The sequence below is a fragment of the Carya illinoinensis genome, chromosome 7, assembly GCF_018687715.1.
Source record: "Carya illinoinensis cultivar Pawnee chromosome 7, C.illinoinensisPawnee_v1, whole genome shotgun sequence".
NCBI lineage: Eukaryota > Viridiplantae > Streptophyta > Magnoliopsida > Fagales > Juglandaceae > Carya > Carya illinoinensis.
Genome location: NC_056758.1, coordinates 42,112,907 through 42,139,129, shown reverse-complemented (window position 1 = coordinate 42,139,129; position 26,223 = coordinate 42,112,907). Strand labels below are relative to the sequence as shown.

Below are 26,223 nucleotides of genomic sequence, written 5' to 3'. Positions count from 1 at the left end.
ATAACATGTGATGAATAATGTTAGTATATATTTTTTATTTTGTCTCTTCATTCTGATTATTTATGTATTTAATTTTTTTGATAAAAAAATAATTATTAGTATATTGTTATTTTTTTAAAATATTTAAACATGTTTCAAAGATATTTAAAAAAAAAGTAAAAAAAGTAAGAAAGAAAACAAAAATACAATTTACACCGAGGTACACGGAGTGGGCAAATTGAAGATGCATGGCAGCATTACTTATACGTATTACTCGTGTAATTTTAGATCTATATTAATAAATTATTATAAATTTAAATGTTGTATTTATTTATTTTTTTAAATTAAGATAAAAAAATTAAATTTGATCCATCCTGGTGAAGATGTCACACGTCCACGTAAATCCTATTTATTAAGGTTTAATTTGTTTGCGCTACCATTACTCTCGAATAAAATTTATCTAATGTGGCCAAAAGTACAGTTCAAATCCAATTAGAATATGAGATTATTATTATTTTTTGATACAATTAGAATATTAGATTGGATAAAAGAGAGATTCCAGGACGACTTTTGAATCTCAGCAACAACCGGAACCACGAAACCAGGAAAGACTTTTCTATTTAGCCATGTATATAAGCTTGTGTATGCACTGACTCTCAGAACAAGAAAGAGAGAGCGAGGGACTGATCTCTTGCATTCGTTCAGAGCTATTCGCTTTCATCGATCTCAGGTATAATCCAGTTATACGAACGCTCACTTTGTAAAATATTCATATATTTTGTTTAGATATTTGTCAGAAGCCCTGTTCGTTTTAGCAGATTAAAATCCTTTGAATTTTGATAAATTAGATTCAGCGAGAAAAATTTCCCATCATGATGATTTTCTGGGAACATAAGCGGATGTAGAGCTACTTGAGGGGATATGGTTTATTTTCATGAGAAAAAGTTTGCCTTTTTTATAAAAAATATTTTTTTTATTGTCGATTACTTAATACTTATCCTTCGTATTTCATTCATCTCCGATTCTCCGTTAGGTTTGCACTTAACACAAATAAAATATCTTCAATTTCTTCATTTCATTAGCCGCCTTTTTTTTTCTTTCTTTTTTTGTATAATCCGTTTTGGTGGCACTGACAGATCTACACTATCGTTTGCAGTGAATCGGTAGTTCTTCTGTTGGGGGGCAATGGCTGTTTCCGTGAGAGTAATGGCTCTCACAGTAGCGTTTTGTGGCGTCGTTTCCTTCATATTTGGAGTTGTTGCTGAAAACAAGAAGGTAAAAAATAGATTATGCGAAAATCTATGTAATAAAAGGATTCACCATTCTACTGCTCTTTGCTCTATTTGTTTTCTTGGATATTAACCATTTTTCTACGCATGGAAAGTAATATACTCAGAACAATTTTTAAATTTTAAGGTCGATGCAGCAACTTCGTAAATAGTTTTAAATCCAGGTTTCGAGAATGCTGTTCTTTCACGAGCAAAAGAGGCTTTTTCACATATACTTATTTTTCTTTCAGATTTGACTGAAAAAATTCCCCACAGTTTTTTTTATTAAAATATTTTGACTAATTATACCTACTTCTTGATTTGATGTTTTTGTGTAATTATCTCAACTAAAACCAATAGATATTTCTACTAATAATTATGTTTCCCTTTTGCTTACTGTCTAATAATTCGTCTCGTTCTCCATGCTTTATACAGCCAGCGTCAGGAACTCCAATCACAGGGAAAGGTGTTGTTATATGCAAGTATCCATCTGATCCTACTGTCGTTTTGGGGTATCTGTCAGTAGTATTTCTCATTGCAACTACTGTGGTTGGGTATTTGTCACTGTTCTACCCTTACAAAGGAAAATCTGTTCCACAAGCTGCCTTGTTTAGAAGCTCCAGCTTTGTTGTGTTCTTCAACATTGCCCTGTAAGCATACTTTTCTCAGTTCTCACTCTCCCATACTTTTTGATATCCACATTTTACTCTGATTGCTGGAAGAGACAAAGATTTATCATTCAGAATGTCCGAAGAATTATTAGTTAATTTGGATGCCGAAAGGAGTTACTACACAAAAAATTCTTTATAATTGAAGCAGACCAGTACCAAATGTGGAATCCCAATATGTGCACGTGTGTATATTGTTTTATTTTGCTGGCGAATTGGAATTTTGGTGTACGTTTTAACCAACAATAATAGTAGGTTTTAATTGATATATATCCAACTGACGGTTATGAAAGTTAATAAAATCTGAATTTCTTATGTTGTGGTTGTTTGGATATGGCTTTGCACCCTGTAAATGTTGAACCCTACAGGGAAAGAATTCCTCCCTCCACTCACCATAAATTATATAAAATAAGAGATATGAAACCCTTGGTTGGATGAGAGGACCATCTTTGCCTCTTTCTAATTGTGACCCATTTCTGTTTGGAGGAAAGCTTCATGAAGCAAATTTGATTTCTGTGAAATTGCAAAGACACTTTTTTTTTTCCCAAGAGTAGCACAATGAATCGAATCTATTGATTCTTACTGGGCTGCTCTGTTTCTCTGATCAAGGCACTGGGAAATCTAAAATCCAGTAGCCTTACAGCAGCCGTGTTTTCACTTGTGAAATCATCTACATCTTATGACATACCTTGAAGCCAGTAAACCTCATGACTTAAATTTCCTTTGATCACCATTTATGATTTATCTGTTAGTCATTCCATTATTATGTGCCACTCTTATCGTCCTTATTTCATATGCATATTGTGTTGTAAATGTATTTAGAATAATTTCCCACTATTAGATGGTTGGACTTCTTGCCCTGTCAACCCAACTCTTAACGAGTTGGCTATCCTGACAGCAGTTATATGGGTTTTGACTTGGAGCTTTTAGGTCCTTGGTAGCCTTTATAGAGAGGGTTTTTACCGTTATGATAGGCTGGTGGGGATTTTTTTGAAGATTGTCTTCTTGGCACTCTAAATGACTAACTTCAATACTTCATATTGGAGACGCCATCAGTACTGGTATCTTATAACGGCTGAAGTATCTTATATTGAAGATTGTCCTGGCTAAACTTTATTGACTTTTCTTTTGTGAATTGGGGCTGGTTACATTACACAGATTTACAGCTGGATTAGCTGCAACTCTGCTATTATGGCCAACGATAACAGAACAGATTCATCTTGCACGCAATGTTCATCACAACCTCAATACGGATTGCCCAACTGCTAAAACTGGTCTCCTTGGTGGTGGTGCTTTTTTATCCCTTGATGCTTGCCTTTTCTGGTTGGTTGCCCTTATGCTAGCTGACAATGCTCGAGAGGACTACTTTGATGAAACAGAAAAGGACGGTGTCGGTGAACAAGGTCAGGTTTTCGTAGATGATTATACGCGCATACCTGCAAAGGCCAGTGTGTGAAGTATCTGTTGAATATTAGCACTCTTTGGGTTTAGGCTCCTTTAGTTTTTGATGCTTCTCTAGATTATGTATACTATAGGTCATCAACATCTTTAGACTTTGAATACCTTTATGGTGATTGGAGTTTGGTTGTAAAATGTAACTGCAGTTTCAGATTGGATTCTACCTTGTAGCATGCACAAGCATAAGTGTGTTACAAGCTAAACTCTTTTATCGTTTTTTTCTCACTTCACGTATTCCATTTTTGTTTTTTGTTTTATCTATTGTTATTTGAAATGTGTGCTTTCTTTAGCAGCTGGAACAAAACAAAAAAGTCTGTTTGGAAGGTATGAAATATTGTAATAGCCGATTCCAAGTTGGTGGACATGAGATTTTTGCTGTTCATTAGTAGTCATCTGAAATTGACTGCCCAGGGAAGGCTGTGAAGATTCTTGACTTCAAAACAAAGGTTTTCGGCTGACCGTGGTGCAGTACTTTTCCTAGGCCTAAGTTTATACGATCGATGAAAGAATATTTGATCCACATATTTCATACCCCATCTCAAGGATCCTAAACCTTTTTAATCTGGGTGAGAGGAAAAGTACTAAAGTTTCCTAATTACTCAACCGTATTTTTTCGAGTAATATTATATACAGTTTTGGAGTGTGCAGATCACGTGTACTCCATTTGGAAAAAGTGAGGGCAATCATTAATTTTATTTTTGTACATGGATTTCAAATTTATTTATTTTTATACACACTCTAGGGTTGTATATATATCATTTCTCTATTTTATCTTGAGTACCATAAATTTAAATTAATTCAAAAATATATACATATATGCATATGTGTATTGACGACTCTGTTTATAATGTATTACAAATAAGAAGTTTGTTTCAAACAATCTAAAATTTTGAAAAGTTATTTTATTATTAAGTCGTTGTACACCATCTATATTATTTAATTGATAAGATTTGAATATAAGATTTAATATTTAAAATTTATCTTTTTAATCAAATCATGTCATGTAAGTACTTTAACACACCAGTTTGATAATAGAAATTTTCAAATGAAAAATGAGGGTATAATCCTAGTATTTTATATAACGATCAAAGAAAATTTTTGAAGGCGATATTGCAAGCAGAATGGTTTTTTGGTTGTTGTTGTTCATCATCAAATTAGGGTTGACTAATTGGGACTTACGGATCGGGCTGGGCTTCCAGTTCATCGTCAAATTAGGGTTCATTAAATGGGCTTAAGGACTGGGCTGAGCTTCCAACCGGGTCGAACCCCCACCCACCTGGTTGCAGTATCAGTTGGGTGAAACCCGCCTACCAGCCCTGCCCAAAACCCTAGTTCTCGGTTCCTATTTATACAGAGCAAGAACGTTTCCATAAAAACCCTACTAAAACCCCCTCGGCTTTTGGCCTTTACATTTATACCTCACCATTCCTCTAGGAACCCAAAGAAACTTCTCTCTCTGTCTGTGTGTGATTGAAGGTGAGGGAAAATGCCGCTAGGGGAAAGGAATTGGGATAAGAGCGAGTCTCGGTACTGCGGGGTGGAGACGGAGTTTCATGATGACATGCCTCAGCTTTTGGCTTACAACATTTCTTCTGGTGGCTTCGATTTCGTCGCGGCTCCTCTGGTTCGTACTATTATTCTCGTTCGCAATCGTTTCTAGCCTTGGTGCATTTTTATATTCGCAGGAATTTTAAAATCGATGGTAAATCATTTTTCAATCTGATTTATGCTTATTAACTCACAATCTGCACGCAAATGGAGTGGAAAATTGAGAGTCGGGCTAACATCATTGTCCACTCCGGCGTAAGCTTATGCACTCGTAAGCTCCTTGTACATGGAGCTTATATATGATGTGAATATGGATATATATGTAGTGACTAGTTAGCACCTAGGTAGATCGCGTCATGTGTACTTGCATATATTTTATGGTGGCCAATTAGCCACTCACATAGCAGCTCAACAGCTGAAGATTTTGTGTGAATGGTCAGTAAGCTCACCTAAAAAAATTATTTGTTAATGGCCTTTGATGGTGTAGCTACTGGATTATAGAGTTTCACTTTCGGGCTGTTGGCTACATTCATATGAATATTTACTTCTGCCAGGTTTTTGATAAATTGTAGTCAGTAATGTGTGTGATGGCAAGTACATCTTGCTTGATTCAAGTGATAGGAAGAAGGTTTGTGTTGGAGGCACGAATTATGATTCTTGATGGGAACTAATTGAGGCACTTTATGCTACTTCACTTACATGTTAGCTTCGTAATGCTGATGTTGTGTATGTTTGGTTATTTGACAAGAACTTGGATGCCTTATTTGCTTCCGGTGGCCAATTAGCCAATCACATATTGCCTCATGGCTGCTGTTTTATGTGAATGGTCAGTAAGCTCACCAACAGCAGTAGTGTGTTGGCTGCCATTAAGCTGTGACACAAAGGTTTGGTTTCACGTTATGGCTGTCAACTACATTCTTGTATGTGAAATAGTCTTTCTTTGGCTTCTTTGGAACCTAATTATTTATGTTAGGGCTACGTTCTTGGACATTGTGTTAATTGTTTCAATCGGTCTGTGTTCTTGGTTTCACCTTTTCTCTTTCAACTACCTACTGTTGCATTTTGATCACACACATCCACACTCCTCTCTATTGTGAAGTTAAAGTTACTGCAAGTCAGATTTGATTTTGACTTGGTAATAAAAGACATTTTCCTGCATATTTGAGCACCCAATGCAAGTTACATATTTATATGGCATCATGGTGTAGATGGATCCTTCTTATCGGCCAAGCTTAATGGGAAAAGACTGTGGTGGATCTGGTGTTCTGCCATTTGCTGGGTCAGACTTGGTTTTGAGCCCTTCCCAATGGAGTAGCCATGTTGTTGGTATGAAATGTTCTGGACCACTTGCAGATCTACCGTCTTATCTCAAGATCAGTTTAACATTTGTATTCTTTTTTCCCTCTGGAAAAATGTTTGTTGGATTAATCACATTTTTGAGTTGCCACTTGATATATGCTAGACTAGGTTCGGCCTATATAGGTTCTTGGTTTTCTGTTTTAATTGTTCATTTTGATGGATAGAAGGGCATTGACTGAATGAGAGAACTCGGTAGATTATTGACCATTGATGGAATATATATTGGAGTGGACTCAAGTATGGGTATCATTGTCCCTGATTTTCTACTCAGTGCCAGCATGAATTTTGCATTAATAACATGGATTGGTCAGTTTGGAGAGAGCACTTTGTTTGCTTTGGTGCTTTTTGTTGGGGAGTAGACAGACAATTTAAATGTTTGGTCCAGATAGTTTTCTGTCATGGTATCGTATCTTTCACCCCTTGCAAAACCCCCACTACAAGAAATTGAGAGGGTTGTTAATGTGTTAAGTAGACATGCATGGTTGGCCCACCTTCTGTCTAGCAAGTAAAGGTTTTGGACTGTATGCATTTGAAAGATGTACACAATTCTGTTTCTTCTGTATACTCCCTGTGTACATAGGCTATGCCTATTTTCATTCAGTTTAATAAAATTTGATTCTTACTTATAAAAAAAGAAAAGAAAAAGAAAAGAAAAAGATGTACAAAATTCTGTTATCAAATTTATTAGATATTTTTTGAGTATGTGCTCCCTACTCCAGAAGACTGTGGAATGATCCTCGATTCTCTTGCATTATCTTTACAATAGATTTTGCGCTCCCTTTAATTTCTTTCTTTTACTTCAATGGTCCGTTTTAATAGATTTTAACGGTCTAAGTTACTCATGTATACGTCTCGTGTACTTGGCTATGCCTATTATTTTATGAATAAAACTTGTTGATTACCTATATATATATTTTTGATAAAAGACTTAATGGTCTAAGTGTTCATGAATTTCCTGTAGCAGCTGTCAATCAATCATAGGCGCCTCTCTTGTATATGTCCTATGTACATGGGCTATGCCTATTATTGTCATCAATAAAATCTTTCATTACTTAGAAAAAGAAGAAAGAAAAATGATTTCTTTCTTTCACTAGGCTATATATAATACACTTAGGTTTACTGATGATCAATGGAAACTAGGCGTTTTACGGTTGAGTCAAAAACCTTTTCGTTCTCAAAGGTGGATGCTAATAGTTTTCGTATTACGGAGAGAAATTGGCGTATGGCTATGTTCATACACATTAATGGTGCCACTGCTTCATGGGTGGTTAGAATGGTGGCAGAAGCAATTGATGCTTGCCCGCGTGAAGTTTTCTTCAAGGAGTTGAGGATGGGTAATGGGATCTTCACTTTGCAACATCATAGAAACTCAAGGGGTTGTTATCTACTGCTGGAGGAGTTCAACAATGGCAGGGGAAGGGGCTCATTGATCATTCCGGAAGGAACTAAGGGTAGCGGCTGGGAGGGGTTTTCTTACCACCTAAAAAAGGTGGTGGAACAAGTGGTGGAGCAACCAGAAGGTGTTCATAGAAAGGGAAGGAGCTCTGGCCATGGGCAGGAAACTAAAACTCCAGCATCATACGCCTTTGTTTTGTCCAGTGGATATGGGAGAAAAAAGTATATGCCCAGTGGAAATGGGGGGTCTTTTGATGGAGGTAAAAAGTTGGGAGACGTTGAAGGTGTTTTTTGGGCTGTCAGAGCTCAACTTTCTGGAGTCCTTGAAGAAGTTTCATATTTGATGCAAAAGGTAGGCCAAGGATTAAGTGTGGTGATGGGACTTGGTGTTGAGGTTGGAGAGAAAACACACTCTGCATGTTCACAAGCATAGTTAAATGGGGATAGTGGGCCTGATGGGCCGGGCGTCGGAAGTAAGCCCGTAAGCCCTCAACTGCGGGCACCAGTTGAGGCCTCATCATTGGGCACCAGTAGCCCTTTTTATTGGGCCTTAAGGCCTCTTGAATGAGCCATTCGCCCAAAGCCCACTTCAGACAGGCCTCCCGCACGGGCCTTTAGCCCAAGGCCCAACTCAATCAGGCCCCCACACTCGGATCGATAGGCCCCAAACAGGCCTCCTCAGAGGGAGAGGCAGGCCTCTTCACACGGGAAGCCTCCACCGCCGGTAGTTACTCCAGCAACCTCCGAGCCGGCATAGAACGTGCCAATGGTCACCGACAAACATTCCGGCGTGGGAGGGGAGCACAGAAAGTTACTGTTACGCAGTGGTGGGTGATGCAGGCAGCTTGCCGGTGGCCCCTCTAGTCCTGACATCACATAACCCACCAACGGTAGCCCTAGGTCAGCCGGATTCAAGTGGGGCTTTCTTGAAGGCCTTACTTCAGCCATTTCAATCTGCAAAGGTCCCTACTGCAACTGCGATGGATGTCCCCACCACCCAGGCCAGTTTCATCTCGCCGTTGCCACAAATAGGGTTGCCAGCCTCCCTGCCTGCCACAGTTGGCTTGTCTTCCTCAGGCCTAGCCATGGGGGAACACCCCGATGCTCCTCAACTTCTGTTATGGGGAAGAATTACAGTTAGTATGCAAGGAGCTAGATGCGGGTGATGTGCCTAGCCCTCTCTGTTCCTTGCCACTAGCAGCTTCTTAGGCTGACCCGCAGCCAGATTGGGTCATTCAGAAGGTTAACAATATGAGTCATTATCTGGGAATGTACTGGGAAGGCTATGAGGACCAGCATCAAGCTCTACTCATTGCAATACAAACAGCCTTTACTCGCTAGATCTGAGGTTAAGAAGGATAGGGAGCTTAAGAGACTTGCTCCCATCAATTATGATGCACGGGAAGGAAGTGCGAACAGGGGACGACACAAGGATATAGTGAATCTTGGTGATCCAGGAAGCCCAAGATTCTTTCTTGGAATGTTCGTGGTTTGAATTACCCGAACAAGCGCCTCAGAATTAATAATTTATTACGAGATTGGAAGGCAAATGTCATTTGTATGCAGGAGACGAAATTACAGCTTATTGATGGGCACATCATCAAAAGTCTATGGAATTGCTCTTATGCAGGATGGACCACCCTACCTTCAAAGGCTGCTTCAAGGGGTATCCTGGTTATGTGGGATAAGAGAGCAGTTAAATTTGTAGAGGAATGCGTAGGGGAATTTTCAATCGCATGTTCTTTCACGAACGTGGATGATGGTTTTGGTTGGGGATTCGCAGGCGTTTACGGACCAAACAATGACAGCCGTAGAAATCTGCTCTGGGATGAGTTAGCGGGATTATGTAGTTGGTGGGAGATCTCGTGATGTATCGGGGTTGATTTCAACATCACTTGGTTCCCGAGCAAGAGGTTGGGGGTTGCTAGCACGAGTATTGCTATGGCTGATTTCTCAGCCCTTTTATTTGAGCTAGATTTGGTGGATCTCCCTCTAGCAGGTGGAGACTTCACTTGGTCTAACGGGTCGAGGTTGGATAGGTTATTGTTTCTCCCTCCTGGGAGGCCCATTTCCCTTCTTTATGCCAAAAATGACTACCTCGGCTTTGCTCAGATCATTTTCCCATACTACTAGACAATGACGACCTTCATGAGGGGAAGAGATGTTTTAAGTTTGAGAACATGTGGCTGAAGGTGGATGGGTTCATTGAGAAAGTCAGTGTGGTGGGCTTCTTACCAGCTCACAGGCACTCCTAGCTTTGTTTTAGCTGAGAAGCTCAAAGCCTTGAAGAATGATCTAAGAAAATGGAACTTGGAAGTTTTGGGAAACATCAATGAACAACGGGACAAACTCTTTTTGGAATCGCGGCAGCTTGACGAGCAAGAGGCTGAAGGGGCATTATCGGCTGATGATAAGGAATGAAAAATGTCTGTAGTCACTGAGCTGGAAAAAATCACTCTCATGGAGGAAATCTCATGGAGGCAAAAATCACGGGCTCTCTGGTTGAAGGAAGGGGATAGGTGCACAAAGTTTTTTTCATAGAGTTGCAAACTCTCATTGAAGAAACAATGCCATAAAGGTTCTTCATTAGGAGGGCAGAGTATTAATGGATAGAGATACTATTAAGGATCACATTGTTCACTTTTATGATAAGCTTTTGACTGAGCAATACTTGTGGCAACCAAAGGTTGATGGTCTAGTTTTTGACTCCAGGGTTTGGTTGGAGAGGCCTTTTGAAGAAGGCAAGGTGTTTGGCGTGCTAAAAAGTATGAACAAAGATAAAGCCCCCGGACCTGATGGCTTTCCAATGGTTTTTTTTCACGCCTGTTGGGACATTGTGAAGGAGGATCTTATGAAGATTTTTATTGAATTTTACTCTTATATGAAATTTGAGAAGAGCCTTAATGTCTATTTCATTGCCCTTATCCCCAAGAGGGCGAGGTCGGTGGAAGTTAATGATTTCTATCCCATAAGCTTGGTAAGTGGAACTTACAAGATCATCTCTAAAGTTTTAGCAAAGCGGCTAAATGAGGTCATGGGGAAGATCATCTTGAAGTCTCTAAATGCCTTTGTAAAAGGAAGACAAATTTTAGACTCGGTCCTCATTGTTAATGAATGCTTGGAGAGCAGAATCAGAGCCGGTATTTCAGGTATCTTGTGTAAATTGGACATGGAAAAGGTATTTGACCATGTGAATTGATATTTCCTGTTATATATCCTTGCCAGGTACAATTTTGGGGAAAGATGGTGTCAGTAGATAAAACATTGTATCACAACAATCAGATTCTCTGTCTTAGTAAACGGCACTCTCGAAAGCTTCTTCAACAGCTCTCGGGGTTTGTGACAGGGGGATCCACTATCCCCACTCTTATTTATCCTTGTCATGGACGTGCTAAGTAGAATGATGGACAGAGCGGTGGATGGGGGTTTTATCTCAGGGTACTCAGTGGGTGCTCCTACCCATGGAAGTTTGACGATCTCCCATCTTCTCTTTGTCGATGATATGTTGATTTTTTGTGACCCGGATTTGAATCAGATTCGCTCCCTTAGAGCACTTCTACGTTGCTTTGAATCTGCTTCTAGCCTCAAGGTGAATTTGTCTAAGTCGAAAGTAGTCCCCGTCGGCTCGGTCAACAACTTAGGGGAGGTGGCTGCTATCTTGGAATGCAAGGTCACATCCTTGCCAATGAAGTACCTCGGACTTCATTTGGGAGCCCCTCATAATTCTAAGGTAATGTAAGAAGGGATTGTTGAGAAAATTGAAGGCAAGCTGGCGGGATGGAAGAGAATTTACTTGTATAAGGGTGGGAGAATCACACTTATTAAGAGTATGTTATCTAATCTCCCAACGTATTTTCTCTCATTATTTCCGGTGCCTGCAGGGGTGTCGAATAGACCGGAGAAGATCTTCCGTGATTTTTTATGGGGAGGGCTAGAGGATATAAAGAAATTCCATTTGATCAAATGGGATAAAGTATACACCCCACTGTCTTGCGGCAGTTTGGGCCTAAGAAATTTGAGAACTTTCAACAAGGCACTTATTGGCAAATGGTTATGGCGTTGTCATCTTGAGAGAGATGCTCTTTGGAGAAATATTTTAGAGGCCAAATATGAAAGTGTCTGGGGAGGTTGGTGCTTTTATGAAGTCAGAGGGGCTTATGGCGTGGGAGTATGGAAACTTATCTGGAAGGGCTGGGATGACTTTCTCGGCAATTGTAGGTTTGAGGTGGGAAGGGGCACACAGATTAAGTTTTGGCATGATATTTGGTGCGGGGACGTGGCCTTGAAAAACGCTTTCCCATCTCTTTATAGGATTGCGTTGGATCAAGGGTCCTCAGTGGCTAATAATATGCGCAATAATACTGATTCCATTACTTGGTCAGTGAGATTCACTAGAGCTGTATAGGATTGGGAGATGGGAGACATTACTGATTTTTTCCATGTGTTATATGTGCTGAAGCTAAGGGGAGGAAGGGAGGACAGATTACTCTGGATCGGCACAGGGAACAAGAAATTTTCAGTTCATTCTTATCACAAAGCTTTGTCGACCTACTCCTTCAATGACTTCCTTTGGAAGAGCATTTGGAGGAGCAATGTTCCCCTCAAAGTTGCTTTCTTTGGTTGGATGGCCGCTCACCGTAAGATCTTAACAATTGACAAGTTAAGAAAGTGTAGACTCTACATAATGGATTGGTGCTATATGTGTAAATGCAATGGCGAATCAGCGGATCGCCTTCTTCTTCATTGTGAAGTAGTTTAGGTATTGTGGATGCGATCTTCTTGAGGCTTGGTATTACATGGGTCATACCTAAAAGGGTGAGAGATCTTTTGTCTTGTTGGCGAGGGATTCGGGACAATCGCCAAATCGCTGCTGTATGGAAGATGGTACCCTTATGTTTAATGTGGTGCACATAGACCGAAAGAAATGGTTGATGTTTTGAGGATAGGGAACGCTCTCCGGACAGCTTTAGGGATTTTTTTTTCCGTACTTTGTTGCTTTGGGCTTCTTCTATTGTATGGAATGGAACGAGTCTTAATGTTTTGTACGCTACTATCAGTAGCACGTAATTTGGTATCTAGGCTCTTCTATGTATACTTCTTGTGTACTTGGGCTTTGCCTATTTACGTGGATCAATAAACTTTTTACCTATTAAAAAAAAATGATCAGTGGAAAATATATAAACCTTCATTATCAACAACAAAAGTTCAGTTTGATTAGTCAATTTGTTACTTTTATCTATTGTGATGAAAAGGCTCACTGTGCAATTTTATGATCTGGGCCATTATTAACTGTGAAATATGGTGAGACCTTGTTAAGAATGCTTTTGAATTACTTATCAAAATGAATGTTGAATTAATTATTCGGCTCTCTGCTGTCATCTAATGGTGTTTTACTGGTTATTGTGTGCTAAATGCCTTCTGGTCTGAGCTCTATGTATTTATGCCTTGATCAAGTATTTTCAGTGAACTAATGGACCTTTTAAGAGAGTTAAGTAATATACTTTCATTATTGTAATTTGTTTTGTCTTATTGCATCGATTTGGCTTTTAAACCTTGGAACTCCTTCAAAAAGTAGGCTCTAATCCTATGCAGGAAAAGTTAGCCCATGGATTGATTTGGACTCAGAGGACGAGATCCTTCGAATGGATTCCGAAATCACTCTGAAGCAAGAAATAGCTTGGGCTTCTCACCTCTCCCTTCAGGTTTGCATGATGTTGATAGTTTTTTGAAATTATCGATGCACTCCAATGTGTATGATCGACTCGAGAACTGTGCCTTTTTTGTACAAACTATCTTGCTCACCTAGGTATCTATTTACAGTATACTTACGAAGGGCCACCTAACTTTCGTACTTTCATTAAATGCCCCACCTCAATTGAATAACATATTGAAGGTTTTCCCTACCTGAATTGTGGCCTGAAGTTGTAGGTCTGTAATATGGGGAAAGTGAATGTATATAAGAGATATATGAACACATTACTTGGGTCCTGAACTATTAGCTTTGGCAAGAAACTGTGAATTTGAGGAAGTAGATGTGTTTGCAAACTCATAGACATGGGACCAGAATCAAGTACTGAGGCTGGTTGATGAGACCGATAATTTATTTACATGGTCTAATATTTAATATAATTGAATGTGTCTAAGGCATGAATAAATAGGGTCATTGCATTATGTATTATGGTTTCATACTTTGACGGGTGGTTCGTATGATATGTTTCTTTCTCTATATATAAAATTGTGTGTACACACACAATCACGTAAACATAATATCTACGCACACATATGTATATGTGTATATATACACTTCTGTGATTGAAGGCTTATGTTTTTCAATGCCCACTTATATCCTTCAGGCATGCCTTCTTCCTGCTCCCAAGGGGACATCTTGTGCTAATTATGCTAGGTGTGTAAATCAGATATTACTGGGCCTGAACAATATGAAGGTGCCACTCTTAATCCCTATACATACATACACATATTTATACATACACACACACACACGCACACATGCACACATTCTTAATCCAAATTTATATATATGTTTAATTTATATATAGTTGATAACTTTTTACTCTCACTTACTAGGCGTATCTATTGTATACACCTTGTGTACGTAGATGGTGCCTTTTTGCTCATTAATGAAATTATCTTCTTTATCAACAAAATTTTATTCGTATACCATCATTTCTCTGTTCTTATTACTTCCATTTTGAAGTTGTGGCTAAGGATTCCTTTGTTGAAGACTGATGACAACGACTCAATGGATGTCAACTCTATTCATCCGGTGAGTAGTCCCCTCCAAACCATGACTGTAAATTTGTGGCATGTTCTATTTCTCATTGTTTTTGTTTTGAAATGAAGAGAGTTGGCTTTGGTGGAGAGCTTGTTTTGTGCTTATGTTGTTGTGTTTGGAACTGGGTACAGTAGCTAAAATTTTTAGTCTGCAATGTCGTCTGCATGAACTTAAGGCCTTTTCCCTTTCCAACCATTTTTTGGTTTGTGTGGCTGATTTTACCTCATATATCTTGCATTCTTTTTTAATATTCTTACTCTTATCAGAGTTATGAGGTTATATTTAGTACCTATTTGGTGATAACTTGCTTTGTGCATATGTTGGTGTGTTTGGACTGCACACAGTACCTTGTGATACCCCATTCTGATAAGTGATAAGAGTAGGTGGTGTATGAGATCCCATGAAGTTCTTTCTCTTTATAATGTTCCAATGAGGCTCCAATTGTATTATTGACTAGTTCTTTTGGAGTATAGGCCATGTGGCTTGGGCTTTCCATTGGAGCGTTACAAATGTATGGGATCCCACATTGCTTGGAAAGGGGAAGTTTCTGCTCTTTATAATGTTCCAATGTGGCTCAAATTGTATTATTGACTAGTCCTTTTGGAGTATAGACCATGTGTCTTAGGCCTTCAATTGGGGTGTTACATAGTTAAACTTTTACTTTATGCAATGGCCTCTGCATGAACTTCAGGCTGTTTTTGTGTTTTTAACCATTATTTGTTTTAATGGTTGATTCTACCTTAACTATATTGCCTTTTTTTAATATTCCTAGATATGGGGCTAATTTTAGTACCCTTTTCGAAGATTTTATTGGCCATGGGCAAATGGTGAAAAAGTTAAAAACAACCACAAGAATGATGATTGACTTACTTAAGAACGGGCTTTTTAATTTAGAAACATTCTAAGGCCTGAAGGTATTAGAAATTTCCAAGCCATGCATTTAAGATGCTGATTATATTTTATTAACTTCTGTTTCTGCCACAGGTTGATTCATGGGAGTTGTGGAATTCATTTCGTATGCTTTGTGAACATCACAGTCAGTTATCAATTGCCCTTGACATCTTGTGAGTTAAAAGCCTATGATTTGTGGTATTTCTATAAGCCTACTTTTCACGTGATTTTGCACCAGAATACAGCTTTATTATCCTCGACTAATTATGCATGCTGTTCATTAGGAGTTCAATACCTCCGGCAAACTCACTCGGACGCTGGTTTGGAGAGTCTGTTAGAGCAGCTATTATGGATACTGATGTATGTCTGTAAGTCTTATTTTTAAGTCTTTAAAAGATTACGCATACTGCTTGTTACTTCACATATGTGATGTTGTTGCATTGCCAGTCTTTTCTAACGAATGCACGCGGCTATCCTTGTTTATCTAAGCGCCATCAGAATCTAGTTGCAGGGTTTTTCAACCATTCTATACAGGTATCTAGAACATGGTTCAAACTTATTTTCCTGTGAAGAATCCTTAGTCCAATGCTCTAAGCAACTTTTGAATCTCAAAAAAATCTCGTTAAGTTTTATTTTTTTACATTTCCTTTTTAGGTGAGACTGATCACATTGCAACTCGGCATATTTGTTTTTTTCTTTTTTAATGTTCTATATTTTTTCAATCCCCTATGTATAAATTTTTTTTTTTCAATCCCCTAAACGAAGGAGGCTGACTTCAACCAAGCCAGCCCTTCTTATGAAATGGCTATGGAAATTTCCAAAGGAAAAGTAAAAAGCCATTATGCTCATATTTGGCTTCTAAGTACCTTCTGTGGAATTTACTGGCATTAATTGGAATGAACCTGCGTCTGTGATTGCTGGTTTGCTTGCTCGAGGCGTGATTCAAACTGAAGCAAGAGAAAGTACAACTCAGAGAATGTGGCCAGTTCAAGACATACGGTGAGGGCGGTTGTCACTTTGAAACCTGAAAAGAAAGAAAGGCTCTGTTTCGCTAATCCCCTTCATCAGCTGTTTGATCAGGATACTATTACCGAGGTTCCTAAACTTGGAATGGGTGGCGGAGCATAGGTGGCCCTTCTGTTTGATTTTTATTTCAAAAAGTCTTAATCACCCCAGTATCTCTTTTGATTTTGTCATCATGGTTTTAAATGTAGAAGTTGATATTACATACACCATAGGTGTTGCATGGGAACAATCACTATGTAAATGGCCCTCTTGTTATTTGAAATTCAGTCATTGCATTGAAGTACTTAAAATCTTATGCAGTTGTATATATATATTTAGAGTAGTTGTCTGATTTGGCAGTTTGTCTTAAATCTGAATTTACTTCTCATCATTCAAATTTTACCAATCATTGTCGTTGAAAATCTCTTTCTTAGATAGTTGTTTCAGGAAAACCAGTAAACGGTCTTCCAAAGGGTAGTACAGATTTAGCTGCTGATCATAATGATAGAAATTTTGATGGTGAGTCCCTACTTCTGGTCGATAACTGCATAGTGCTGAATTCTGTTGGCAATTGTTTTAGTAATTATTTCTTGGAGATTGAAATAGAAATGGTTCAGTTGAACAATTGATATCTTCCTTGTTCTCTTTATAAGATGCTAATGATTGACTACTGTTATTAGTAGTAGTTATGACTTAATGTGTCATTGTGGTTATCTTGTTCTTATATCTTTTATTGTTTCTATCCATGATTGCCTGTAGATCATATATGTCATACGGTTTCTAAGTGTTCTTGCTATTCAGCTGTACAGAGACATCCACTGAGGCCATACTTGGACTACATTGGTTATCTTTATCAAAAAATGGATCCACTTCCTGAGCAAGAAAGATTTGAGGTAGCTTGTTCTCTCTCTCTCTCTCTCTGCAGCTCCTGATTAAGTCTCCCGTTATTTTCTTTTGACTTCTTAATTTGTACTCTAGCTAGGATACAGGGACTTTTTACAGTCACCCTTGCAAGTAAGTTTTCTCTGCCTAGTGCCATTCTCTTGTATTTCCTTTTGTGCAGTATTCTCTATCACACAAGTTTAGTGCTTGTTTGTGTAAAGGTAATTGATAATCTGTTGCTGCATTGTGAGTTAGGTAGTGCTCTCTTGACTTACATCTTTACTCTATTTGGAGTACATTAGGCCATGCCTCGAATAGTGGAGGATCTCCTGGCGAGTTGGAAAGGGCAGTTTGGTACCCATCGTTGTGAAGTTTTAGGAAATTGGTCCATCTTGCCCAATGCAGTCTATTTAGAGTAGAAAGAAATGACTATAGGTTTGAATATTGCGACGAACTTGTGAAAGAGCTTAAGACTTTTTTCCTCAAAACCCTTTTATCTTTGGGTGGCTGCTTATGTTTTAGGTGTAATACCTTGTTTGAGGATTTTCTTCTTCTTCCACCTTTTTCTGTTTAGGTGTATGCCTTGTATACTTCCCCTGCTGATGATTTGAATCTCTTCTTCAATTTGAATAAAGTAGTACTTATGAAAAAAAAAAAAAAAAAGGTTTCCTCCTTGTAGGAATAGTTAATCCTACGTTGTCATTCATGTGTGGTAATTTTAACCCATTCATAGTGGTTAATACAAGCTTGATGTTTTCTGTTATTTATATGCAGCCTCTCATGGATAACCTTGAGGCTCAAACCTACGAGACATTTGAGAAAGATGCAGTGAAATACATTCAGGTATATTTTGTGAGTTCTATTTTAGACAAGTTTATCTTTAAATGTTGCTGTTGTTGGCAGTCCTGTTAGGCAATAATTCATGTCAGTAGTAAGTGGACAGATTATGGTTATTATTAAAAGGCAGTATGCCATGATTACGACAGTGGAAACTAGTGATATTTTTGTTTGAATTAATACGTCGTGCGCTTACTACTTGTAGTACCAAAGGGCAATTTGTAAAGCTTTGCAAGATAGAGTTCCTGAAGAAAAAGCATCAACACTAACCATTGTAAGCAACCCACCATCTTTTCATGATTTCATTGATTTTAATAAACAAATATAATGCAGTTGGTATCTGGCATCCATTGCATCAATTTTTTTCTTGTATTCCTAGGTATTGATGGTTGTAGGAGCAGGGCGAGGACCTCTTGTCAGGGCATCATTGCAGGTACATTCATATAACTTCCGCTTATTCAATTGTGGCTATGTCACGTCTTTAGACTGCATGCTACATGGTGAGATCTCTTTTTTCATGTTGTATTCTATTTTTTTTCCTCTTCATACATAGGCTGCTGAAGAAACTGGCCGCAAGCTTAAAATTTACGCTGTGGAGAAAAATCCAAATGCAATTGTTACACTACATGTGAGTTAATTATATTTTGTATTGCAAGCTTTGCTACTTTGCCGCAATGTAGATAACATGCTGGGAATGTGTGAACAATTATCATATTGGTTTATAAACTGCTGAAGTCATCTAGACTGATGCTTTGTTATTCTTGAGTTACTTTAATCATTTAATTACAAGGTGGGCTTATATTCACATACATGAATATTGATTATGTAGGATATTGCAGTTTTCTTTTCCTAAAGTTATCTTTTGAAAATTGCTTTCGCTCGACATTTTTTAGTGTATTGGTCAAGTGCATCGTTCTGTATGCCTTGGTGCCCTTTTTACTATCAATCTTATATTTCTTGGAACAGAGCTTAGTCAAACTAGAGGGCTGGGAAGACACTGTTACCATAATTTCTAGTGATATGCGTCACTGGGATGCTTCTGAGAAAGCTGACATTTTGGTAAGGGCATATTACCTTGAATCTATTTTTTATTTCCTTTGATGCCTGCTTATTTTTCTTTGCCTTATGTTGGTTCTTAGGTTAGTGAACTCCTAGGTTCTTTTGGTGACAATGAGCTTTCTCCTGAGTGCCTTGATGGAGCCCAGAGGTTTTTAAAGGACGACGGGATTTCAATACCATCTTCGTAAGTATATTCTCTAAAGTAGAGTATTTTCATACTCATGAAGAAATATATGAGTGTTATATTTTATGAATTTATTGTCCCGAGGAAAATCTGAACGGGCTATGTGCTTGCTTTGCTTAATGGTTGACGTACGTATGATGATAGATAAACTTATGCCATACAGCTGGCAAGACAAATTTTTGTTGTTGCAATGTTTTTATTTTAATATCATATGCTTCTTTTTTTATGAAATTATAATAGGCCCTTTTCAGGTACACAAGTTTCGTTCAACCGGTGACAGCTTCAAAGCTGTACAATGATGTATGCCGCTTGTCCTTGTGGTCTAAAATTTCCACTATTTACTGATTCAAGTATTTAATTAAACTTTTGTGGTTATGTGGCAGGTTAAGTCACATAAAGATCTTGTGCACTTTGAAACTGCTTATGTTGTCAAACTGCACAATGTAGTTAGGCTTGCGGCTTCACAACCTGTGAGTATTTATTTTTTATGCACATACTAACCCTAGTGTGCAAACATTTTTTGGCCCATCTTTTCTGCTAAATTTGAGGGAGCTCACCGAAATATGTTTTTTTTTTTTTTTACTTTAGATTGATACATTCTTTATACATTTTCAAACAACTGTCATTTTATGTGCTGCTGGTCTTTTCTTCTCCATGGTTTCAGTAACTTTTTTCCACTTGCATAGGTCTTTACATTTACTCATCCAAACAAATCATCTAAGGGGAGCAATCAGCGTCACAAGAAGCTTCGCTTTGAGATACCCAGTGATACTGGATCTGCCATGGTGCATGGTATGTGATGGCTTGGTTTGTCTGTCTTCTGTATCTGAAGATAAAATGTCCAGATGAATCATATCGCCATGAACTTGGTTTTATCACAAACTTGTGGGAGTCCACCACAAGACCCTTTTTACCACCTAATCCAGGACCTTAGGGGTATTTTGCATGCAATCTGCCATTTTATATTTCTTTTGATTTATTTATTTTTAATATGGCAACCCCTAATGGCACTCATGATGTTGGAGAAGAATTTTTATCTTCATTTTCCAAAGAAGTTTTCAGATTGACCTCTTTCATGCACCTTAATTTACAGGATTTGCTGGCTATTTTGATGCAACATTATATAAAGATGTATATCTCGGCATTGAACCATCAACAGCAACACCAAACATGTTTAGCTGGTATGGTTCTTGATTCTATTTTCCTTTTACTTGTGGGGTACTTTTTCACATTTTTTCAATCAATAACATATAATTCAAGTACCCACCCCCCCCCCCCCCCCCCCCCCCTTCTCTTCTGTTATCAAGTGGAGTCCTGATTTTTTTTTTTTTTCCTGGGCTGTACGATGTGCTGGGGAGCTCAATTATTAATGTGAAATATTGGCCATGGTTTTACTCAACAAAATAAAAAGAAAATAAATTTTTGCACATAGTTTACACGGAATACGGACTATACATGCTGAAGAAAATGAGGCGGCACTTCTGAATTACCTCCTGTTTGTGAACTTATGTTATTCAGGTTTGCTATATTTTTCCCGCTGAGGACACCAGTAATTGTGCATCCTGGTTCAGCTCTAGAAGTACATTTTTGGCGTTGTTGCGGTCCTACCAAGGTGCACTTTTCTTACATTTACTGTCTAGGCTTCGTTAATTTTTTTTATTCCTAGACATAACATCAGTGGAGTAATGAGTTAATCATGACAACTAAGAATGCAACTTTCATTGTCATGCATAGTTAAATTTTAAGGATAGCTGCTTTCAAACTGTCGTCCAAAGAACAATGCCAGTGTTTGAGCATAAAAGTTGGGATAATTTCTGATGATGGGAACTTTGTTTTGGTTTTTGTGGCATGGGGCAGGTTTGGTATGAATGGTGTGTTGCATCTCCCTGCCCCTCGCCCATTCACAACAGCAATGGACGTTCATACTGGGTCGGCCTATAAAGATTTTTTTTTATTTTTGGATGATATTTGAACCATGGCATGTTCGAGAAGACGCCGTTCCAAGGTTCGCTATAGGGAGGAGATGATATTGTCATGTGTGAAGATATATGCATTGTCGTGTGGTTACTGTGCCTCGGACCTTGTTGATGTAACAAATTAACAATCCTCTGGAGGTCGCCCTATTTAGGGTGCTTTTGATCTTGAATCCATAATCTCAATCGTTGGTAATGGAAAATACATAAGTCACCATGTTTACTATTCTTTTTCTACAATTATCGTGTTTCTTTTTATAAAAATCTATTCACACGTATATTTATTGATAATATTCAACATATATAATAAATGCGAAGTTTGCCAATCAATTAGCGTTGAGAGTATTGAGGAAGTATTGGGAAATAATCGACAGCGGTTTACCTTTTTCTTTAAAACAAGAATTGAATACTTCATTATTATTTACAAACAGTTAATTATTATTAATTATTTTATTATGATTTACAGATCATTTGAGATTACAAATTATTTATTATTTAAAGATGCTTTGTGATTTCAAAAGCTCAATTTTTTTAGAAGTGATAACAATCATTTTTATACATAATCACGTTACTTCTAAGTTATTTTGTTAAAAATATCATTCATCTATCATTTTTATTCCTTTATTAGTAAGATAGGGGTTAAGACTTTCGAAATTTCTGTGTAATATCCGGCCCAGTAGGCCCGAAACCCATCCCCCTGGTTATTAAAGGGAGAAAAAAAGTGCCAGCGCTTGAGGTTTCAGTTTTTCCCCTTCCATGCTCCTGCCGACGCCTCTCCCTCTCTATCCCCCTGCCCAGCGCTCTGGTTCTATCCCTCGCGCCCTCTCTCCTCTCTCCGGCAACCCCTCTTTTTCTCTCCTCTGCGTTGCGCACCCCGCGAGTTACCCAGCGCCGTAGCCTCCCGTTCGTGGTCTGTCTCTGGTAAGTACCCCGTCCGTCCCTCTCTCTCTCTCCTCGGTCTCTCCCTCTCTGTCCGGTTTTCTCTCCCTACCTCCCTGTGTCCATCATCATTTCAAACTTGGATCTAACTTCGTTTTTGATTGCTTGGACTAAGAGGGGCCGAGATGTACAACGGAATAGGGTTACAAACCCCAAGAGGGTCGGGGACCAATGGATACATACAGGGCAACAGATTCTTAATCAAGTCAAAGACTGGGAGGATCGCCGAAACCACCAAGGGATTTGAGGCAAACCAGGGCACGGCTGGTATTACCAGGAAGCCAAACAAGGACATTCTTGAGCATGATCGCAAGCGTCAGATCGAGATCAAGCTTGTCGTACTCCAGGATACACTTATAGATCAAGGTTACACTGACGCTGAGATTGCAGAGAAGCTTGATGATGCCCGGAAGACTCTGGAAGGCGCTGCAGCCACCTCCCAAGATGGGCCGACCGCTATTGATGTGGTTAATAATAAGTAATTTCACTCTTTTCAGTTTTTCAAGTTTAGAAAGTTGAAGCGATTTGTTTTTTCACCTTCTTATATCCCGCAGCTGCTTGTGTACTAATAGTTTTAATTTTTTTTTTTTTTAAATGCTGGTTTTATGGCTGATACTGGTATGCGTTTTCCTGATATATTAACGGTAAATAATGGACTAATAAGATTAGTGTGGTACGATGTAACACTCGTGCTATTGGAATAAGCTGTTTTGCCCTCTTGGCATCAAGGTGTAATGAATGAAGGCTTATTTCTTATCCAGAGCTGGGGTTCAGTGGGGAATTTATGTTTCTGACTTCTAACTACGTCTACTAGTTCTCTTTCGAATAACTTTCATTTATTTATCTCATTTTTATGTGTTTACGTCTGTATATCTATGATTATTTCTTTAATGGATTTTCAAATGGAGCAGACTTGAGAGCTTGTTATATTAACACAGGTATATTACGATAGGCCCTTTCTTTTGTGCTTGCTATTCATCTATTTAGATCTGAAATGGCAGGTATGTGTGCCAGGAGACAAGGTTTGGCGTGTGAGGCTACATGTAACTGTGTATAAATTTAAAAAAACTGTGTATAAATTTAAAAAAAAAAAAATTCTGAAATAGGTTTTTTTCTTAGAAGAAGAATTTATTGTAAGCTTCAAGGAAGAATTATTCTGTCCTGTAAATAAAATCACGCAAAATAAAAGAAGAATGCCTTGAAAAGTAGTTCCAGCTATACCTACCACCATGATTTTTAGTAGGTTTATTTTTCAAGCTTTCAATGATGGACATTCTTTGAGAGTTTTGTGCTTTCATTTTTACCAGGCTTTCAGAGACACAGACCCACCAAATTGCTGCTAGAAAAGAGAAGCAGCTGGAAACATTAAGAGCTGCTTTTGGGATTTCTGCACCGGAACTCGATGAACACAATATTGAAGGGAATGATGATGCAAGAGATGGCCGAAAAAATGTTCCTAGTGACAATATCAAGCGTGAACATGCTTTTCTAGACAGAGAGTTCAGGTCGAAGAAAAATATGGAGGAAGATCAGAAAGTTGAAAAAGATTATAAGAAAAAGGGTGTTAAAGAATCTGGGCGCCACAAGAAGGAAGAAAGTAAAAGGAGAAGGCATGAGACTGATTCTTCTGATACAGATAGCAGTGGGAAACATGCAAAAGGTCTTCAAGCGAAGCGCCACAGAAGTAATAGGCGGAGTGATCATGAAAGTGATTCTGACATTGCTGTTGATAAGAAGCACAAGCCTTCAAAGAAGCACAAGAAAAGCAGGGTGCATAACAGTGATGATTCAGATTCTGCCACATATTCTGGTGAGAATGCTGATGTGCGCAAGACTAAGAATAACAAGAAAAGTAGGGTGCACGACAGTGATGATTCTGATTCTGATAGATATGTTGGCAAGAAGCACAAGACCTCAAAGAAGCACAGGAAGAACAGAAAGGATGATAGTGATGATTCTGATTCTGATTCTGCTACTGATGAGGATGGCATTGGCCAAGAAAGTTCCGAAAAACAGGCCAAGTACAAGAAGTCAAGTTGGAGGCATGGTTCTGCTGATGATTCTGATTTTGATGAAGGCGCATCTAAGCGGCGAGGTCAGAATGGGAATCAGCAAATACGAATTAGTGGAAGACATGACTCAGAGGATGAAACTGATGATACCAATAGTGAAGTAGAAGAGAGAAGAATTCAACTGGAGAAAGAGAATAATCAGCTTAGTAGAGGCCGATGGAAAGAGGGAGGTGACTCTGATGTGGAAGATCTCAAAAAAAGCAGCAATGGTAGACATGGGAAAAGAAGCAGCAGGAATGATGTGGTTGATGAATATGATTCTGAAAGAGCAAGAAAACATAAAAGGGAAATAACAGATAAAAGTCTGAGAAGTCGGAGGCATGACTCTGACGATGATGATTTTGGTACTGGCACAGACGAACAAATAAAGAAGGGTGGGATTAGGAGGCTAAATACTGATGAGGACTATGGTGTCAGTTATGATAGGAGAAATGCTAATACAACTGCAGGGAAACATAAAACAGTTGAAGAGGCAGCAGTTTCTCCAATTGATGACATTGATAATCGTCTGTACAGGTCAAGGAGAGATACTATGGATAGATCCAGATACAGGAGTCAAGAAGTAATGAAGGGGAAGAGGAATCTTGATGATGGAAAAGAAGATGGGCAGCCTGACTCAAAGTTATCAAGTCGCTATTATGTGAAAGAGGCAGAGCACTTTGGGGAGCAATGGAAGGACTCTAAAATCGGGTATGATTTGAATACCAGAGAACACTTGAGCAAGGATGATCATAAGAGGGACACAAGGCTTAGATATGTGAGACAGCATGATAGTGAAACTGTTGAACAGGGTGGCAGAAGTTATAGCAAGGATGATGAACCCCAACGCATCAGTAGAAAGGATGACCGGGAGCATGAGGAGCTTGGTGGAAGGGGAAGACAAAGCAGATATGAAGAGGAGCATAGAGGGAGAAAGCACAGAAGAGATGAAGATTATGAATATACAAGGCATGAGAGGGCTAATGCAGAGCAGCGAGGTGGAAGTAGAAGGCAGGCAAGGGGAGAGGAAGAAGAGCAAGAAAATAGAAGTCATGAGATGGACAGACGTATGGATTACTCCAAGAGAGCAAGATATGATGATTTGCGATCAAGCGAGAGAAAAAGGTATGATGACAGACGTGATGATGACAGAGCCAGGCGCTGAGAATAAATACTGCCATTTATCTTGGAGTTGCAATGCCATTGGTGAGTTTAGTATCCTCCCTTGAAATATATTTACATGCATTGCTTGTTAGAAAGTTTAGGAAATTTACCTTCAGAGGTCTTTTGAAGACCTTGTGCGAACTTTGGGTATTTTATGCACGTTTAGCTTGAAGATCACGTATGGCTGGAACAATTTTGTTATGTAAAAGCTCAAAGTTAGAGGGCTGGGCTGGGCTGGGGGTCTCCAACTGAATTTTGCGGTTTTCAATTGTCGTCTTTGGTGGTTTTCTGAATTTCGATGTGTTGTTACAGTGCTTTGTCACAGCGAAGTTGCTTAAATAAGCTGTCGTCAGAGATGCTGAATCCTACGTGCAGAGGGCTTACGGAGGTTGAAGATTCTCTACTCCAACGTATCAGACGATGGGCTATGTAGAAGTTTGAAACTTGATAATATATCCAACTTTTTACTATGATTATTTCTTACTTTTCCGACCCCCTCTCGTACACTTTGATCAAGTTTGCAAGGATTGTAATGATGTGAAATGGTATTTTACCTCATTTAGTATATAAACCTTAATATATCTGATCATTTAGCAGGATTCTGATAAGGATCTTATCACGTGTTCTTTTGGTTTTATGATTAGAACTATGGCATTAGCGTCTATTTATCTCATCGGAAGGGATTTTCTGTAGAAGTGGAGCCATTTCAATTTTGCTCAAAAAATATCCATACGCCACGGACTGAAAAATCTCAGTTGGATTTTAATTAT

At 38.6% G+C, this 26,223-nt stretch overlaps 2 protein-coding genes across 8 annotated transcripts; both read left to right on the top strand.

Annotated features, from left to right (window-relative positions):
* Window positions 1-547: 547 nt before the first annotated feature.
* LOC122315338 lies at window positions 548-3,598 on the top strand. 2 transcript variants are annotated; one of them, XM_043131203.1, is made up of 4 exons: window positions 548-709; window positions 1,116-1,254; window positions 1,683-1,897; window positions 3,074-3,598. In XM_043131203.1, exons 2-4 carry the CDS (start codon window positions 1,165-1,167, stop codon window positions 3,369-3,371), a joined length of 603 nt encoding a protein of 200 aa, XP_042987137.1. In that variant the 5' UTR covers window positions 548-709; window positions 1,116-1,164; the 3' UTR covers window positions 3,372-3,598. The 2 variants fall into 2 exon arrangements, with proteins under 2 accessions (XP_042987137.1, XP_042987136.1); XM_043131202.1 differs by having other exon boundaries at window positions 550-709; window positions 1,136-1,254.
* Window positions 3,599-4,501: 903 nt separating this feature from the next.
* On the top strand, window positions 4,502-26,061 carry LOC122315335 (protein arginine N-methyltransferase 1.5-like). Of its 6 annotated transcripts, XM_043131197.1 has the most exons (24): window positions 4,859-4,997; window positions 5,670-5,805; window positions 6,130-6,247; window positions 13,268-13,377; window positions 14,029-14,118; window positions 14,391-14,459; window positions 15,453-15,532; window positions 15,644-15,719; window positions 15,807-15,893; window positions 16,799-16,883; window positions 17,166-17,257; window positions 17,343-17,378; window positions 18,021-18,089; window positions 18,289-18,357; window positions 18,463-18,516; window positions 18,637-18,711; window positions 19,050-19,142; window positions 19,223-19,326; window positions 19,578-19,626; window positions 19,710-19,796; window positions 20,013-20,118; window positions 20,420-20,507; window positions 20,845-20,938; window positions 21,184-21,539. In XM_043131197.1, exons 2-24 carry the CDS (start codon window positions 5,725-5,727, stop codon window positions 21,265-21,267), a joined length of 1,896 nt encoding a protein of 631 aa, XP_042987131.1. In that variant the 5' UTR covers window positions 4,859-4,997; window positions 5,670-5,724; the 3' UTR covers window positions 21,268-21,539. The 6 variants fall into 6 exon arrangements, with proteins under 6 accessions (XP_042987130.1, XP_042987129.1, XP_042987128.1 ...); XM_043131196.1 differs by lacking the exons at window positions 5,670-5,805; window positions 21,184-21,539 and adding an exon at window positions 23,546-23,783 and having other exon boundaries at window positions 4,502-4,997; XM_043131194.1 differs by lacking the exon at window positions 5,670-5,805 and having other exon boundaries at window positions 4,714-4,997.
* Window positions 26,062-26,223: the final 162 nt, after the last annotated feature.

Excerpts from the sequence above, each read along its gene's own strand:
- LOC122315338 (XM_043131203.1), top strand. The coding sequence starts at position 1,165 with ATGGCTGTTTCCGTGAGAGTAATGGCTCTCACAGTAGCGTTTTGTGGC. Across the intron at positions 1,255-1,682 it reads TTGTTGCTGAAAACAAGAAG|CCAGCGTCAGGAACTCCAAT; the intron begins GTAAAAAATAGA and ends TGCTTTATACAG. Across the intron at positions 1,898-3,073 it reads GTGTTCTTCAACATTGCCCT|ATTTACAGCTGGATTAGCTG; the intron begins GTAAGCATACTT and ends TACATTACACAG.
- LOC122315335 (XM_043131193.1), top strand. The coding sequence starts at position 22,364 with ATGTACAACGGAATAGGGTTACAAACCCCAAGAGGGTCGGGGACCAAT. Across the intron at positions 22,717-23,545 it reads ATTGATGTGGTTAATAATAA|GCTTTCAGAGACACAGACCC; the intron begins GTAATTTCACTC and ends CATTTTTACCAG.